Here is a 17,654-nt window from a genome sequence, read left to right as displayed (position 1 = left end):
TGTAAAAAGGCCTTTATAGTACAGCTAACTATACAAACCTTATACAAGCCTTTTCAAGACTGTTGGTAACCAAACAGTTTTGGTACCATCAACTTCTATTATATGGACCAAAAAAAAAAAAAAAATCTTCAAAGCTACTTTGAAACAACATAGAACGCATGCTAGAAATTTTATAGATTTGTTGAGCAGTTCAGTCCTATGAAATTTGTTAGCCAATGATACTTCAGGAATTTCGGTTAGTAACCCGTGTGGGTCAGTAATAGTTTGTAAGAGATGCTCTGGAATCGCTCTAGTGCTGTAAACAATGTAATTTCCTAAAGCGCTCAGACATTTAGTTTGTGTGCAAATGTAATCCAGCAAAGGTGGATCCCAGCATCCTGAGACACTTGTTCAGCATTTGTTCTATCAGTTTCAGAGGCAGTGATTGAGTAATTACTCTCCGTGGTGGGAGAGTTTGTTTTGAGTGAAGACATATCGACACTACGGGGAGAAATCAATGTTTCGGGGCTGGGGGTGAGACAGAAACGGAGAGAGCATGTTCAATTCATGTCTCCACTCGTGTGAGCTTCAGTATCCCAGTGTTTTTGTGTTTCACCAGCAGGCCTTGTGGATGAATTAGTAATGCTAAAAGAAACCGTGTTATCTTTTAAATGCAGTTCACGCCGCTCAGCCTGGTTAATATAGTTAGCTGCTCAATTTTTTATGGCTGTGCGGAGTGTAACCTTCGATTTAACAAGAGCTGTTAATCCTGGGGGCTCTAAATAGTCTTTTTGATGCGTTGGAACACAATGTTTGCCGCGTAACTTCTGAAAAATGCATCGGGATGGGAGCAGGGGGAATCAGACACGGCCAACTGAACAAAGCAACACCACGGAAAAGTGAGGGAAAAAATGACAATGTTGTTTTGACACCACAGTTCCCACCGCAGGGCCCGTGAGGATACACAGCGCTGCTGCTGGGGAAGAACAGACAGTGGCTCTGTCTGTGTGTGTGTGTGTGTGTGTGTGTGTGTGTGTGTGTGTGTGTGCTGAGTGGTACGCTGCAGAAATATGATCTATTAAGTCCATTACTCGATAACTTTTGAGATAACTAGTAATCTTTCTTTAAATTTCAGAGCCATACCTTAAACAAAGAATGAAAAGGTTTAGTAGACTTAAATTCAAATGTAAATAGTTCTTAACAAATAAGTTAGTTCTGACAAATAAAAAATGAACTATTACACGTTTATGATTTTTTTTTTCAAATTCTTTGTGCACGACATATGTGGAAATTTTGTAAAATGGAAAATAGCTTAAACTATCATTATAGACTCATATGAGCTAGGTATTTGTGGCAAAGTAAACAGCAGCCAATGTGGTTTGATTCGCAAAATGAATTACTCTTATGATTTAGTTCTTTCTGCCAAATCAAAAACACCTTACTTCAAAATCACTTTATTTATTTTAATATTCCAACCTCTGCTTAAGTATTTGCCGTAGTAAACACCACTAATTATAAGAGTTATGAATTCTCTGTATTTCAACATAACAGTGTCGTTCTTTGAGACCTCACAAAACGTAAAGGTCGATCTCGTTTTTTTGGGGGGGGGTTTGTATCCTCAGGGTCCGTGTTTTAGAGATCACTCAGCACCTGGAAAAGAAGAGCTTTATTCTGGCACGGATTATGTTGCTTTATGTGCCACCATCTGGCTTCCGATGGCTTCCGATGGCTGCATGTGTTGTTTGTAGTAGAAGGGTTTGTAGACGTCAGACATTAAGGTTATAATTGTTGCTGCATGTGTTCAAGTTTTTCTGACGCAACGACTTCATGCATATCTTCCGGGATATCCAGTGAACTCTCTTGTATGTGTATTAGTCTAGGTTTACAGTGTTCTTCTAGAGATTATCCTTCCCTCGGTAAGATCAGAGTGTGCTGTGAGACTTTAGGAAGACGGCGTGTTCATAGGTAAATCCTCTTACAGACTCTCACTCTGTTTTTGTGTTTTTCAGTCTGGTGTTGTTAAACAGAGGTCAGGCTAAGCCATGCTGTCACAAGTCACTCAAAAGTCACACATTATCCCATTTGCCTACTTCTGCCAGACTAAAACGCTGAATTAGATTGCCCCACGTGAATATATAGAATCGTTTTATTTTATTTTATTTTATTTTAAAATATATTTTTTAAAAAAGTTGAAAAATTTTATAAATATAAATGAGAATACATATGTAGTTTGCGTTTCAATGTGTGCTATGATGTGACAAATAAAAGATAAATCTCTATTTTAAATCATGCTATTTGTAACTAAGAATGAAGATGCATTTTTCTCATGTTATTTGTGTGTTGTTTTGTTTTGTTTTGTTTTGTTTTTCCTGTCACACCATAGTACAACAATTTGTATTTATCAACTACCCATGTACATCCACCCATCCATCTGTATTATTTATTTATGTATTTGATTGATTGCTTATTAAATTATAAAAATGATATTAATTTCACCGTCATGAAATAGCATGATAGTTTTAGAATTTACAGGATTTATTACAAATTTAAAAACATTTTCTTGTTGTAAAGAAAAACTTTAATTCAAATGTAGGCAGCGATTTTCTGGCACATTTGCAGTACATAACTGTACTTAAAAATAAGGTAACACTTGTTAACTTTTCTCTCAAATATTTGGTTAGTAAGGCTGTTGTTTAGTTTAGTTGGCACGTAAAATAAGGTCATGTAGAATAAGGCATTATGTGATTAATAAGCACTAATAAATGGCTAATAATCTAGTAATATGCATGCTGAGAGGTGTAACCACAAAATAAAGTATTAAAAAAAATTATATAATTTCTATATTGGCACATAATAATTTGAACTAATGGTCCGAGCAAACCAGCAGAAAAAAAACTGTACTGTTGAGTAGTGTTACTTTCACACACATTCACACACAGATCAGCCCGACATCAAACTCACCTACTCACACATTTCTACATGCATACACACACAAATTACACAAACTCATCATTCACATATATTAGCAATCTTCTCACATCGTCATGCACGCTCATACACTTTCTCACACATTCAAAGCTGTGCAAATCTATATAAAAACAAATCAACACCCCTAGACTCACTTTGCGCACGTTCTGCACGTGTGTGTTGTGCAGTGGAATAACTCCACCGTACTGTGAATGTGTGCCTCTCTCCTCTCGGGGCACAGGCCTCACAAAGTGCGCATTTAGCTTGTCAGAGGGATATAAGTGTGTCGAGAATGAGAGGAATTCCTCGACGCGGGTTCAGTGCAAGCCTTCTCAAAGGCATCTCTATTTCAGCCAGACAGGCAGCCCTTATAACACAACACACACAGATATGCATTGCAACCACCTGGAAATCTACTCTACAAATCAGTATGGCCAAGCCGCACAGGAGATTGAGCGTAAACATGCAAACACACACTGAATGGGCTCTTTTAGAAGAGATTTAACACGATATAGCGGCTGCAAAGCTTTTAAACACAACTTTATGAAACATTTCCGGCTCTAAAATCTGATTGGATGAGCCACATTCAACACTGTCGTTAATACGGGTTTACCAGTTTGTTTTTTTAAAGGCCGATGATGACTTATGGAGGGCAAGACGTACGCTGTAGTGCTAGTTTATGTGTGTGAACATAAGCATTCAAAGGTTTCGGTAAGTAAATATAAATATTCAACAAATACACTGTGTATTTGTTAATAATCTTAAGAACAAAGAGAATGTAAAGAAACTTATTGTGTTACAAAAGCACATAAATCCTGACATTACCACTGATTAAAGAAGCCTAAAAAATGTTTCATGATTTCCACAATAATAATAATAGTAATAATTAAGCAGTGCAGCTGTTTTAACAAAGTAATGGCAGCTGAAAATTCACCTTTGTGTTCAAAATAAATAAATACAAATTTTAAATATATAATATTTCACAATATTACTGTTTTTTAAGACGATAAATACAGCTTCAGTGAGGAAAAAAATAAATTGCATTATCAAAAGTGTGTGCGTTTGTATATTTATAAATAATATATATATATATATATATATATACATACACACACATTTTGCTGATGCAATTAATGTCATTTTGACTATCATTCCATTTATGATTTTTCATGTCTATGGAAACTATAGATTTTTTTCACCATCATTTTGATCTTTTTTTTTTTTTTTTTTTTTTCTTTAACCATATTTATGTTACCCCTTCGCCATGGTAAGACCACTGTAATGCCCTTCTTCCATAAATTTCTGTTACATTATACAGTATTTTGTACAACATAGAGCAGCAAATCATTTAAGATGCTGAGATAACCAGCCTCAACTAATTCTCTGGAAGGAATAACAAGCAGAATGAGTAAATCCACCTTTCCTAATAGATGGTGATATGTTGTGTCACATTGTCAGTCTCCGCTTGTGTAGGCAAGTCAGCACTCTCGAGATAAGACAGCGATTAGCACGCTTCCTGATAACGACACATGTTAATCAGCGCAGACATCTCGTATCTGTTGTGTGTTTGCGGGCTCTGATACACCTCTCTTATCAGTAATTGTTTTAATTGCCGTGTGCGGTTAATGAGATGCTGTCACAGATAAGGCTAGAGCAGATTGCGGGTGAGGACTGTGATTTGCCACCGCCGGCCCACTTTGAAGGAAAGATAATGAAAGGCCACGGTCGCCATAAACATGGCGCGCAATCTCGGGGGGGAGGGGCCATAGACGAGCATGAAATATTTAAATCCAGACAGCTTCAAAGTAGGTTCTCATGTGCCATAGCCTTCACTTTCATCTTCATCGCCTCGTCGCGTTACACACACATATATACGCACACAAGCGCTCGTGTCAGCCAAAGGGTTAAGAGCGCTTTAGAGACGTTTCCATTCTTCCCATCACACCCTCTTTGTTCAGTCTCCCCCGTCATTCCTCTCCTTCGTTCTGCCGAGTTCTTCTGTTACCTGCAGGGAAATCGAAGCTCTCTGTCTTTCTCTCCCACAAGATTTCTGACATGTTAAAGCTTTCTGTCACACAGGGGAGGCACACCTCCTCCCATCCTCCTCTCCTTCTCTCCGTCTCTCTGCCCCCCAGCAGGGTGGCAGCCAGAGAGAGAACAAGGACCTTATTTAGCTCAGCTCTCCCTGTGAAACGCAATTAGAAACCCCTCCAGGGTCGGCGGGGTGAGATGCAGTTAGAGAGACGGAGAGGAGGGAGGGGGGTCGAGAGAGAGACCTCCCTCGCTGCCTGTCAGCCTGTTGGCGTTTGAAGTCTCGAGGCCATCTCTGATCCCCAGAGAGCCGGTCATCAGACGCCCACTTTGTAGCATTTCAGCCCAATGAAGCCCGGAGTGAGTCTGCCAAGGCGGGCCGAGGGAGGGGTTGAGTCGTCTTCCTGCGTGCTGGGACTGACAGAGAGGTCTTGACAGAGCGTTTGAGAGGCCTAGTGTTTCTGCTGCCATCCAGAGCGCTCAGGGCCCCAGCGATCTGTGGCAGGTCAGACAGATTTTGATGCCGCGTTTCCCGGTTATTTCCTGCAGTGATTCACCTTAAAGCCGCAGCGGGACGTTTCTCTGTCTCGCTCGCCCTCCCTCTGTGTCTGTCTGTCTGTCTGTCTGTTTCTCATAATCCCTTTATTCTGCTCTCTCTCTCTCTCTCTCTCTGTCCCATGGCTGTTTCGACGCTTCAAAAAAAGGCATATTATAGACAAAGCTCAACCTACTAATGAAAAAAGCAAAAATTCATATTGTGAAATATTATTACAATTCAATTTAATATATTTATATTAAATATATTAATTATTACCTGTTGCAAAGCTGAATTAATTTAGGAAAAAAAAATTCCTGGTTAATATTTATTCAATTATTATAAAAGAGATTCTTTGAAAAATAGAATTTATTTGAAATATATTTATTTTGTAGCATTTTTGATCATTTTAATATGCTAGGTTACTATGAACAAAATTATTACGAAGATGAAATGTATATTATTAAAATAAAGCTAAATGTACAGAGAATTATTAAGTACTATTATTATTATTATTATTATTATTATTAATAATATTTAGTTGTAGAATTTTCACTCTTGTGTTCAATAGTCAGGTATAATTACTCTTCCAAACTTCGATTGAATCAATCAATCAATCAACTTTGATCAGCTTTTAATCAATGACTTTACTTTTTGACACTTAAAATTGGTAATTAACAACAACACAACAAATAACTGGCATGCAGCAAAGTGATCGCTCATTCATTCAATTCATTGTCAAACAGCCCGGAGCATCATTTCCTGAAACTTGTCCTAGCCAGTTTGAGCCGCCATTAGGCAGGGATATTAATACGGGATATTCATAAAGCCCGAACCAAAATGCCCACAAACCAGATCAGCCTGCTGTTTCGGTCCTTTCGGCTCTGAGCAGTTACGCCACCTTTATGATACTGAGGAAGAATTAGATTTTTAACATGGTGCACATTATGACATAATGTTCTCATAAAGACACTTATGCGTGTTTCCATGTGCGTTATCACTTTCAAGCTATAGCTAGCTAAATAATATCCATATGGCACGGGTTTATTCGAATGAATGGATCCTGAATGTGTTTAACCACTTTTATTTTCTTTGCATTCATGCGTGTATTGGTGTTTCTGCTGATTTTTATGGCTCTTTTGTGTGACTACAGCACACGGAGTGACTGGCTGCTCTGAAATGACTCTTGGCACGGTGACCCGTGCTCTCAGTCATGCCTGTAATTTGGACCAAAAGGGCCCTCTGCTTTTCTCTCCTTTCCTTCCCGCTGAAAATATGTCGAGCGAACGACAGACGAAAACATATTAAGGGCGTAACCAGAGCATTTGAGACAGGAGGGATAAACCAATTTTCCTGTCCAGTTTGTTTTAAGAGAGCGAGAGAGCGGCTAGACCTGCACCGGGGCTTATCAGCCAACTGGCTTGACTCTGGCCCGTGTCATTACGGGCTTCCAGATGGAGATAATGTTGAACATTGTAGTGCGCATACCATTTGCCTGCTCTAAACCGGCTTTTGACTGAGGGCGATAGTATCTAGATAAACTGATAATACTTCAGTTACACACTCGCCCTCTCTTTTTTCCGCTGGGTGAGCTGAGTGCCTGTGTTTCCTGGACCTGTGTGAAACCATACACGATGTGAGGTTCATATCGCGAAGCACGGAAGCCGAAGATAATTTAGTCTGAATAGGCTGCTTTTAAAATTCCTGATGTCTCGGTGGATCTGATGGATGGTCTCACACTCCCTTCTCCCTTCCACATTCATGTTACCTAACGTTCCCCATTCTTATCACACGTCCAATTGTCAGTGTATTTTTAAAACATCGCCGAACGAGCGTGTCGAAAGTTTACACACAACATCGGTGTGTGAATTAGTGTTGCGCGTCGCGTATTTGTGTGCGTTACTGCAGGCCTTGTACATCTTCCCCCTACTGTTATGCGCTGTGTGAATGACAGATTAATATATGTATGGTAGGGAATCTGAGGAAGGAAGAGAGAGCGGCTGTCAGCGTGCTGTGTTTAGGGAGGAGGGAGATTAGAGGAGCTGTCATAGGCTGCGTTGAGCGGTCTCACGCAGATAAGTCTCAGCAGCGAAAAGTGTTGTACCGCTGCCTGAAAACAGGGAGCGAGAGATGGAAGATTATCTGGAGTTCTGCTTTTAGAGTTTTGTGTGTGCGCCGCTCAAGGCTCACCTGTTTTGTTGACTGTTCCATTTCAAAGTGTTACGTCTTTGGCTATTTAATAATGCACATAAAGTAAATCAATTTTATTTTTTGCCCCTTTTTCCACTTTTATTCATGCAACTGACAGGCTGTCACGAGGTGAAGGGGGGGGAAACAATGTCGGCAAATACTGCAGGCTAGACTTCACATGTACAGCTTGAGCATGGATGAAAGCAAATGCAGTAATTAAGGATACGGTAATTAAAATTAGGCAGAATAGTTAAAATTCTGCCATCGTTTGCTTTTCCTCATGTCATTCCCAACCTTTATGACTTTCTTTCTTCTGCAGAACACAAAAGAGTGAATTGTACCTTTAAGGCATGGCATTTTTTTAACCCTCATGTTGCGTTCCAGTCATTTTGAGCTAGAGAAGACACTATTTAATGTAATCCCACTGGGTTAAAACATCACAAAGGGTGTAACATCTTCCCAAAAACTTTTTGGGATTTTTTTCCACAGCTGTATTATACCAATGGTGGTTTCAGTCAAAAATAGGGCTACAGAAATTGCTTGTTATTCATTAAAATTGGTCTGAAATTCAATTAAATTAGTCACAGGCCTCATTATTAAGAGCTTTTTTTCTCATTCAGAAACTAAGCTCAGATCAATGAGGCCTATTACCAATCAGTTCCAAAAAAGACACGCAAAACCTGGGCTAGATGAAAGAAAAAAGGTTGATTGTTGAATCCAAATATCCAAATATTGAATCCAACATTTGGTATTAATATAACATCGTAAAAAATGTACAATAAATTTTTAAAAGGCCACATGACCTAACCACAAAGCTAAATTCAGCCGAGTGGTTTATGGTCTCTCCAGAGGCAACAAAAGGTGTTGCTGTTCCACCTTCCCATTCATTCCTCTTTGTGAGCAGTGCCGTGTGAGACCTGCGCTTAGCAGATTGCAGACAGGAGCTGCAGATGGAACCGGAGGAGACTTATCGCTCTGAATTTCTGTGTGTGGAAAAGAAGCGAGGAAAAAAGATCGCTCCATCTTTGCAACTGTGTCCGCAGCTCTTTTGTCTCACGAAAACTCTTTCCCCTCCTCTGCACTGGCATTGTTGATGTGGTGTTTTACACACCACTAATACCATCCCCAAGGCCTCCCAGATGAGCTGGTCAATGTTCCCTCCTGACTGGTGAAGTTTTAAGTGTCACTAGAAATGGACCTTTCTTTTGAGTGTCTCTCAAAGGCCCTGGCTGAAAAGAGCACAGAGAGAATACAAGAGAGGAGATTACAGACAAGGGCCAGTCAGAGCTACCCTATTTAACACATTATATCCAGTCCCCTCAGGTTACACTTATGCACAGCAATATTTTAAAAGAGAGCGAGGGAGAATGAGAACGAGAGATTGCTTCCGTAATAGCCGTGGAGACCATAACAGAGCGCCGATCTCCTGTGATTGCAATCTAGCGCAGAGTTCCTGTGAAATTAAACCATGCGTTTTGAGTGGGAAAGAAAGCAGAGAAGCGAATGGGAGGGAGGGATAAAGGAGAAAGGCAAAATGCGGCTCTGGTTACTTTGAAGCAGAGGATCAAGGCCAGAAAAAGGAATAAAATATGACAAAACGACAGCAGAAAGGGCTTATGGTCTATAGGCGGAATTTTACAGGCACAGACAGCAATTACTGGCATACATAGCATAACTCCAGATATTAATGTTTGATCTCCTATTCCACTTTTCTGGCAAGCTTCACCAAGTGCTTTTCCATACCCCACTGCCACTTCAAATTAGTTTCTTGGCAGCTCTGCGACGTGTTCTCTCACTGCATTTCCTTCCATTTCTTTCTTTCTCTCTCTTTCTCTGCCTGCGTTCTGTAGTCTGTCAGCGTTTCATTTGAATTAAAAATAATCTGCGCTGAGAGATCCGGACGTTGATTGTGGAGCGGAGAGCGGTAATCACAGGCTTGAGGTTTCGCTCAAATCTGATGATAGGCATTTAGGAAAGCGAGCTCTGATTTCGGGGACGAAGACTGCTTTGGTGCACCTCATCCAAACCCTGACATGCTCCATATATGTAATCATAATGTAATCATACCTATTTAATCAAATATAGATGAAAAAGAGACCTTTTTTATATCCAAGGATCTTAATTCACATAGCCAAAACAATTTTGCCACGGTTACTCTACATCCAAATAAAAATATACTATGCGGTTTGAGGGGAAAATGACAAGCATAATGTGTTCTATAGTAAATGTGAACCTCTCTTGCATTTTTTTCTTTTACAATTCTGCTATTTTGGTTGCACGTCATTAAAACTCATTGCCCATAGAAGTATTCATAAGTGCACACTGTACGGTTAATTACCAATGATGTTTCCTTAAGACTCTCAAAGCGTGTTTAATAGTGGCCCTGCTGACCACCTGATCCTGGGACCCGGAACAGGGGCCACTAAGCAGTGCTGAACCTGTCCTCCACAGCCTGCACTTAGAGTCTCATAGGCCTAATAAGATTCAGCTGCCTTTGGATTGCTAAAGCTTGTTGGGCTGAACCTAAATTACCTCAGGCTTGTTTTGACACAGAAATTAGCGGAGGGCAAAAATGCGCGAGTGGGAGTATTTTAAAAGTCCACCCCCGCCTCTCCCTTGAGTGGTATCGACTTCCTGTGTGAAGAGCCTGGCCAGTCCCTAGCGAAAGACGGTTTACTGCATTTCAGTTTATCTATATGGAGTCAAAAACCCAATTTTATGCAAACTCTAAATATATATTTTTACATATATATGTGTTTTGTAGCTAATTATTTAGAATAATATGTTATAATAACATTTTACTGAATATTTTACTACAATTATTATATTTTTTAGACAAGTAGAATTATAGAGAAGCAGTATAAAAATATTTTTAAATAATATTTTTTTATTAAATAATATATATTTTTATTTTTATTAGCTTTTTTATTTAGCAACTTTTTTCTTTTAGAATTTTATTTAATCATTTAAAATTAATATTTTTATTATTATTATTATTTTGCAATTCCAAGATACAAAGTTCAGATTTAATATAGGAAAATACTAAATGCTGTACTCACTGTAGATTCAAAATAAACTCGTGTCTGTTGTTTGGTTGAAGCAGATGTTGGAGGTACAGCGTGGTCTTGCTGTATATTGATGGAGCGTGCAGCTCCCTTTTTCCCCCCCCGGCTCAAAGGAGAAAGGGTGAGAGATAAAGAGAAGGAAAGATAAACATCCAGCAATAAGCTAACTCATTCTCTTACTCTGTTGGGGGCAGTCAAGGTCAGAGGTCACTGCAATGCGAGTCCCTTGTTAATCCATTGACCCACAGTGCTTGGGGTTAATACTGGTTTGCTAAGCCAAGGAACCCCAAATCAGTCAGATTAAGGAGATTTTCCAGGAATGTCCGGCTTTATCTGAAGATTGCTGGATTGTTTGGGTTTGAGTGTCCATAGACTGAGGTTAGTGGAATTAGATCTTCAAGCTTTTCCTCAAACCCGGAGGGAAGAAGGTTAATATTACACCACAGTTTGGAAACACAATTAAAGGCCGGTCTTAATCGCCGCAGACGTGGTTGATCAGTTTAGTCTTTAATTCTTTTTCCTGGTGTTAAATAACCCGCCGTGTTAGTCCCAACAACACAAAGCGCAGCTCTCTCCCTCTTCGCATTTTTTAAGGATGCGGTTACGTTTAGAAAGGAATCCGTGCATTATAAGCGAAACATTTCCCCATGCAGATTTCGCATTGGGGTTCAGGGTCTCTGCTTTGAAAGTGACATTGACGCTAATTATTCAGCAGGGCAAACGGGGCTGTTTTCGGGCAGCCTGGGTGATTCTAACCCCAGCGAGGGAAGGCTGTGGCTGAGGGAAGCGGAGAGGTGTGTGCTGCTCATGAAGAGAGGCTGTGTCTCCCTCCCCTTCACAGTAGCTGCACCCTACTGGGAAATTCATTAGCAACTGACATCATCTCAGTCCGGCCAGAGAGTGAAAGAATATCATTCTATCCCAGTTCCCTCCTCTTCTCTCTCTCTCTCTCTCTCTCGCTCCCGCTCCGTCTCAGGACTCCTCTGCCAGTAGCTCTCGCCGAGCGTCGCGCGCGCACGCACGCCCGCCGTCTGTCCGGTGAAGCCGAGCGGAGGAAGCACGCTCCGTGTGTGTGTGTGTGTGTGTGAGAGAGGCAGAAACAAGCAGGGGGTAGGAGCTGAATGAAGTCAGGTTAGAATCAGGAAGTGGGAGGACCTGGTCTCGCTGCGGGTGAATGAGAGAGAGTTTGTGTGGATAGGGGCAGCACTTGCGCGAGGAACGGGAGCCCAGCGACAGGACCCCGAGATTGAAACCAGCGACGATTTCGAGGAAAGGAAGCGGCGGTCGGGGTTTTTAAGCGCGGCTTCACTCCACCCATTCTGCCCGTAGGAGGAAAATACTGTACGCTTTGTCGGATTTTCTTGCTCTGCACGAGCGCGCGGGAGATGGTTTGTCACTGAGCGCGCGCCCCTGACACAAAAGCGCATAAGTCCGTGTCCGTTAAGCGACGGTTGGCGAGGATTTCAAACGGCCAATTCGCGCGAAGAGGAGGGCGAACCGAAGGATTTTTCTCCACTTCTCTGCGCTGTTGGGGACCAGACACATGGCTGCCTTTGTCCGAGAGCCTTTCTCGCTTTGAGCTCTGGATGTTTTTTCTTCCTTGGGAAAGGCTTCTTATTTTGCATGGCTGTCAGTCGCTCAAAGTGAGCGAGAGGAATTCGCCGCCTGATTGTGGAATACATTGTTTGACAAGCAGAATGTGAAACGGCGTATTTACTAAACCTCCTGAAAGTGATTTCTTGACTTGTTCTTTTCGTCCGTGCCAACCTCGCCACGCCAAAAGGTACACCGCACCTTCATATCCCTCAAAACGGATTTGTTTTTAGTTCGTATTTCGATGACCACAGTGTCGTTCGACGTTTTAGGGGAAATAAAAGCGGTTTCGGTGGATTACTCGATGGCTGGAGGATTTGGAGCGCTGGTCGTGGATAATTGTAGTTGAAATCTCTGCAGTGAATGTTGCCAGATGTTTTTTTTTTCGGTTGTGGTTTGAATAAAGCGGTCGTGCGAACGCATCGTTGTGTGGAAACGGTGTCTATTGACGTCATGTGTTAATGAATGCATATCACAATATTATTACCATTATTATTCACGTCTTCGGCTGCGAAAATGTTGTCGAGTTTTTATTTGCATTGCTAATTATAGCCTAGAAATGTATTTTGTAAGTGGGCAAATATTTGAGAGGGTTGTCGCACCTTGTCAGTGTCGTTTTTGCCTCGAGCTGGATATAGATAGAGTGTTGCTAAACCTGTCAGAATAACTGCTGTCCAATAAGGTGTTTTTCTGAGAATATAGTCTTAGTTATGCATCCGACGAAAGACGTAAAAATGTCCCATCGCAAGTTTACGTCCAAGCCAAAGCTCTTCTGTTTGCTGGTGTGTCGGTTAATCGTTGTAAAATTGTTTTTAAAAAAAGGTGCACATAGCTCGTGTATTATTTTCCTCTCGAATGGCTGAGTGGAGAGTCAGGTTAGATGCTAATGGATGGACTGTAATGGTTCTATCTTTGTTGCTGTTTAGCCAATTGAATTAGCCGATGCCCCTTTGACACCACATTGTCACTTAAATAGGCTTTCATTACCTAAATGCTGTGTAAATTGCAACGCTGGATGTTTGCACAATAACATAGCAATGTTAATGCGTTCAACCCGTTCTCAAGTGCAGCGCGTCGTTTGGCGCGTGGAGCCACAGTGCCATCCAGTGGCCGCGCTGGGAAGCGACTGGCTTTTTGCGCTCATTAGCGCTGCGCTACCTTTGATGATGAAGCCCACCTGCTTGGTTCTGAAGCAGATGTACTGACTCTCTCTTTCTCGCTCTCTCTCAGGGCTCAGATGCCAGCTCAGAGAAACTCTTCAGCACAGCTGCAGTTAAAGGTACGTGGTGGACTTTTTTATTCAATTCCGCTTGTGTGTTTATCGCTTGTGCAAATCACAGTTGCGAAATGGTTGATGGATTATAGGGGCACATACTCTAAATTGTTATGGTTGTTCTTTTCTGTGAATGTATTTTTTTTATAGGTGTATTTTTGCTAATTGATATAAAATCGAACACTGTCATGATCATTGTACGCACTGGTCTATATATTATTATGTGAGTAAATGTGAAGCATGCAACCCCCCCAAGTCAAAAACTAGAATCCGTCACATTATTCCAGACAACCTTATTTACCAGTACTTCATTCAGATTACGTTTAATGTGTTTTGCTTTCTGGGGTGGCATGGGAAATAATGCGTTTCCTCAAGGCTGACTACGATTCCATTGACAGGCACAGTGTGTTGTATCCATGCTTTCTCACAGCGTATGGGCTGGGAGAAATCCATCTGAGCCACTCTGTTAAACAGATCCCAATGTGCTGCTGAGTGATGAATGAGAAAATCCATTTCAGGCGCGAAGCATGTGTAAACGCCACACACTGGGTCCCATGTGCAGCGGCGTCTGGCTTCTGTTATGGAAATTGATTAGTTGTGAAATGCTAAATAAAGGTGCTGGATCTGCGGCACAGACGGTAGTGGAAGAAGCAATTCTACCCTGCTGGTTTGATACTCCACGTGTGTGATATTGTTTGCCGTGTCTATTTTAAAAGCACGCTTTGTGTTTATACAGTGAGGAGCTGCGACGCGCGCACCGTCTGTTCTTTGTGTGCATGTAAACGTCCCGCCATGCGCGTAGGAAGTTGGTTCGTGTGGAGTCTGCGGTAAGAACGCGTGAGTCAAAGGATCCGGGGAGTCAGTTGAGTTGCTCTTAAAACCTCAGTGTCTTTAGACAGCAGGAGCCCATCAGCACACTGCTAATTTGCTCTTAAAGCCTTTGGAATTTGAGCTCCCCCATTTTACAAACCCCGGGCAGGCCAACATAATGGAGCCCAGCCTTGTGAATCCACATTCCTCTGTAATGGTGCGTTACCAGGATGGAGAGCGTGATGGGTGGGGTGGGGTAGGAGTGGAGGGGAGCTGACGGAGGCTGGAAAGAGATCTGACCCCAGGGAGGAGGTGAGAGAGAGCGACTGATTGATGCCGACAAGCCCCTTGTTCCTCCTTTTCCCCCTTGCTTCACTCCCTAGGGACCCCAAACACATTTCCCACATTCTGCTCTTTGAAGGCCTTTCGAGGTTTGATTTGTGAGGTTCAGAGGGGAGCTGAATGGCGACCCTTTTTCGGAAAGGCTTTCCCTCCTGGAGACGCCTCGCCGTGGCCATTACGACCCCTCTGAAAGGATTAAAACTCCCTTTGTGCGCCTTAAACTAACACATGCCCGCCTCCTCTGCTTCTGAAAAGCTGGCGCTTGGGAAACAGTACACAAATATGCTTTCTCTTCTCACTGACTGCCAGGCCACTTCGTCTCCCTTCAGACTCTATTTCCATTTAAATGTGTGTCTTTTCTCTCTCGTTTCCCTCTCTCCTTCACGTTCCCCTTGTCCCCTTCTCGCCTTGCCATATGCAAATCTTTCCATTGGCAGAAGGCATGGAGAAAAGAGGATCGTCCTCCAAAGCACAGGTGCAAATGAACTTAGGCGCTGTGGTATTTTTATTGGAGGGTTTTAGGAAGATGAAAGACGGCAAGTGTACACAGGACTCTGCTCTCTGTTACAGAGGATTACCAGTCGCTCAGACTCTTAACCCTTACGAACAAAAGAAGAAAGAGAACGTAGAACTGAAGAGCTGAGAGACAGGCAACAGAAAAGCTGTCAATATTTGCCTGGAGCCCAGAACGAGAGGCTCGCCGCTGTGTTTTTCACACTCAGGTGGTTAACGCTCACGAAATGCCTCACATTCAACAGTAAGATGAGAGGGAAGAGTCACCTCTGGGGGGAAAATATAGATCAAACTCCAAAAGAGCAGAGCAAAACTGATCTTAGATCATTTATTGGGCTGTAGGCCATTTTGAGCACTGGAGAGGGAAGAGAAGTAGGGAGAAACAGATTGTCAGTTTTGTCACATAATTTTAAGGTTCCGTAGGATCAAGAAATTAGTTAGAATCCAAATATGCACTAAAAATGTGCTAACCTCTAGGTATCTTAGAGATGATCTTGCTTTATGGAAAATGTGTGACAAACAGGAAGTTTCCTGTAAGTGACAACCTTTCCAGTAAGATTTACATAGATGCCCACTTCATACGTTCTTTGCTGAATTAGACCCTCTCTTCACCTCTCTCCTATTTCCACTTCTCCTCTCCCTCCTGATGTTTTGTGTAATTGTTGCTTGTTTTCTTTTTTCCCTCCTCATTGCTCTGTCTCTCACTCCTATTAAGCAGAATCATTAAATGTTCGACTTAATTACTGTCTCTCTCACATAGCCTGCAGGTGGCTGCCAACCAGCCTGCCTCAATTAGTGTATTCATCGCCCACATCTTGTGCGTCTAAGAAGCCTTTTGCTCGATTTCCAAACAAGTAAGAGTGAGAACAACAAGGAACTACTGTGATATGTAATGGTTTCGACAGAGATTCTGAGACTCTGTAGCATTATATTTGTGTATTTGTTTGTTAAAGGAACACTCAACACTTTTTAGAAATAGGCTTATTCTCCAACTCCTCTGGAGTTAAGTTGAGTTTTAATTTTTCATTTTTGAATCCAGTCAGCCGATCTCTGGCAGTAGTACTTTTAGCATAGCTTAGCATAGATCATTGAATCCAATTAGAAAAGTAGCATTGCGTTTAAAATTGACCAAAGAATTTCAATATTTTTCCTATTAAAAATTTGATTTGAGTGGCGGATTATTACGCCAGAATAAGAGTATAGTTACCGCTGGTCTTAGTACTTGATATAACTACAGAAGAGTCAACTTTAAATAGGAAAGATATCGAAAGTCTTTGGTCATTTTGGAATGCAATGCTACTTGACTAATTGGATTCAATGATCTATGCTGATCTATGCTAAAAGTGACATAGACCCAGAGATCAGCTGAATGATTCAAAAACAGTAAAACTCAACCTATTAACTCTGAGGGAGTTGGAGAATGAGCCTATTTCCAAAAAAGTGGAGTGTTCCTTTAATAAGAGGTGTTTTTTCAATTATGTTGTTCTGTCTATGCCCCTCTATGTGACACAACTGTTTGCAAACAGTTTTTTACATTTCATTATTTTTCTGGCATTGTATGAAATAGTGAAATTGTATTATTGGCCAAATTTGAACTTGGATGATAAGACAGAGCTGTCTCTCTCCCTCTCTCTCTCTCCCACTCTCCGTCTCTCCCTCTCGTTCAGTATGCTGTCAGTGTCCTACTTAGAGGAGTGCCTCAATATAGGCCCAGACCACTAAACAGATTGTTTTTGATTTGTTTGGCAATAATCTTCAGTAATGGAATTTGTTTTCATTTCTAGCATCATTTATAAGACAGAAGGTAGCCATTTTGTAAGTGCTGTGTTTTACTTATGCCTGATCACGCGTTGAATAAAATCTAGCTACTGCCACCAGTCACATAGTGTCTGTTGTGGTGCACATCTAATGCAACTTAATATGTATGTACGTTTAGTACATAGCCTGGTTGCTTATATATCAACGTCACGGAAGCTGATCAGCTGTCTTTTACAATATTGAATAAATGAGCACTGCATATACAGCTCAGACTAAATCGACAGCACACACAAGCATGAAGGCAGGCAGCGGAACGCTCATCTGAAGAGCAGGACTCGGGTTAGGCCCTGTGTAGAAAGTGTAATTTCACTGACGATGACATTGTCGAGAGATTGAAAAAGAGGGGGAGAGAGGATAAAGAGAAGGAAAGAAGAGGCAGTGAGATGAAGTTTGAGGCAGATGAGAGTTGTTAAGAGCTAGATGGATGGATGTGGAGAGCTCTCGAGATAGCGGAGCACTCGCTGAGTGCTGTAGTCTCACAAATGTCTGAAGCTTCAGAAGTGTATGTGTGTGTTTGTATGAATGTTTGCATACCAGA

General features: G+C 41.5%; 1 protein-coding gene across 8 annotated transcripts in view; it reads left to right on the top strand.

The window, feature by feature from the left end:
* Nucleotides 1-17,654, top strand: part of auts2a (activator of transcription and developmental regulator AUTS2 a) — a 281,245-nt gene that overhangs the window by 238,565 nt on the left and 25,026 nt on the right. For all 8 annotated transcript variants that reach the window (XM_043250831.1, XM_043250826.1, XM_043250828.1 and 5 more), the window contains one exon: nucleotides 13,591-13,639. In XM_043250831.1, coding sequence (XP_043106766.1) covers nucleotides 13,591-13,639 — 49 coding nt within the window. The remainder of the gene's footprint in view (nucleotides 1-13,590; nucleotides 13,640-17,654) is intronic.

Source organism: Puntigrus tetrazona, chromosome 10 (genome assembly GCF_018831695.1).
Source record: "Puntigrus tetrazona isolate hp1 chromosome 10, ASM1883169v1, whole genome shotgun sequence".
NCBI lineage: Eukaryota > Metazoa > Chordata > Actinopteri > Cypriniformes > Cyprinidae > Puntigrus > Puntigrus tetrazona.
Note: the sequence above shows the minus strand (reverse complement) of the source record. Positions and strands in the feature narration are given on the sequence as shown.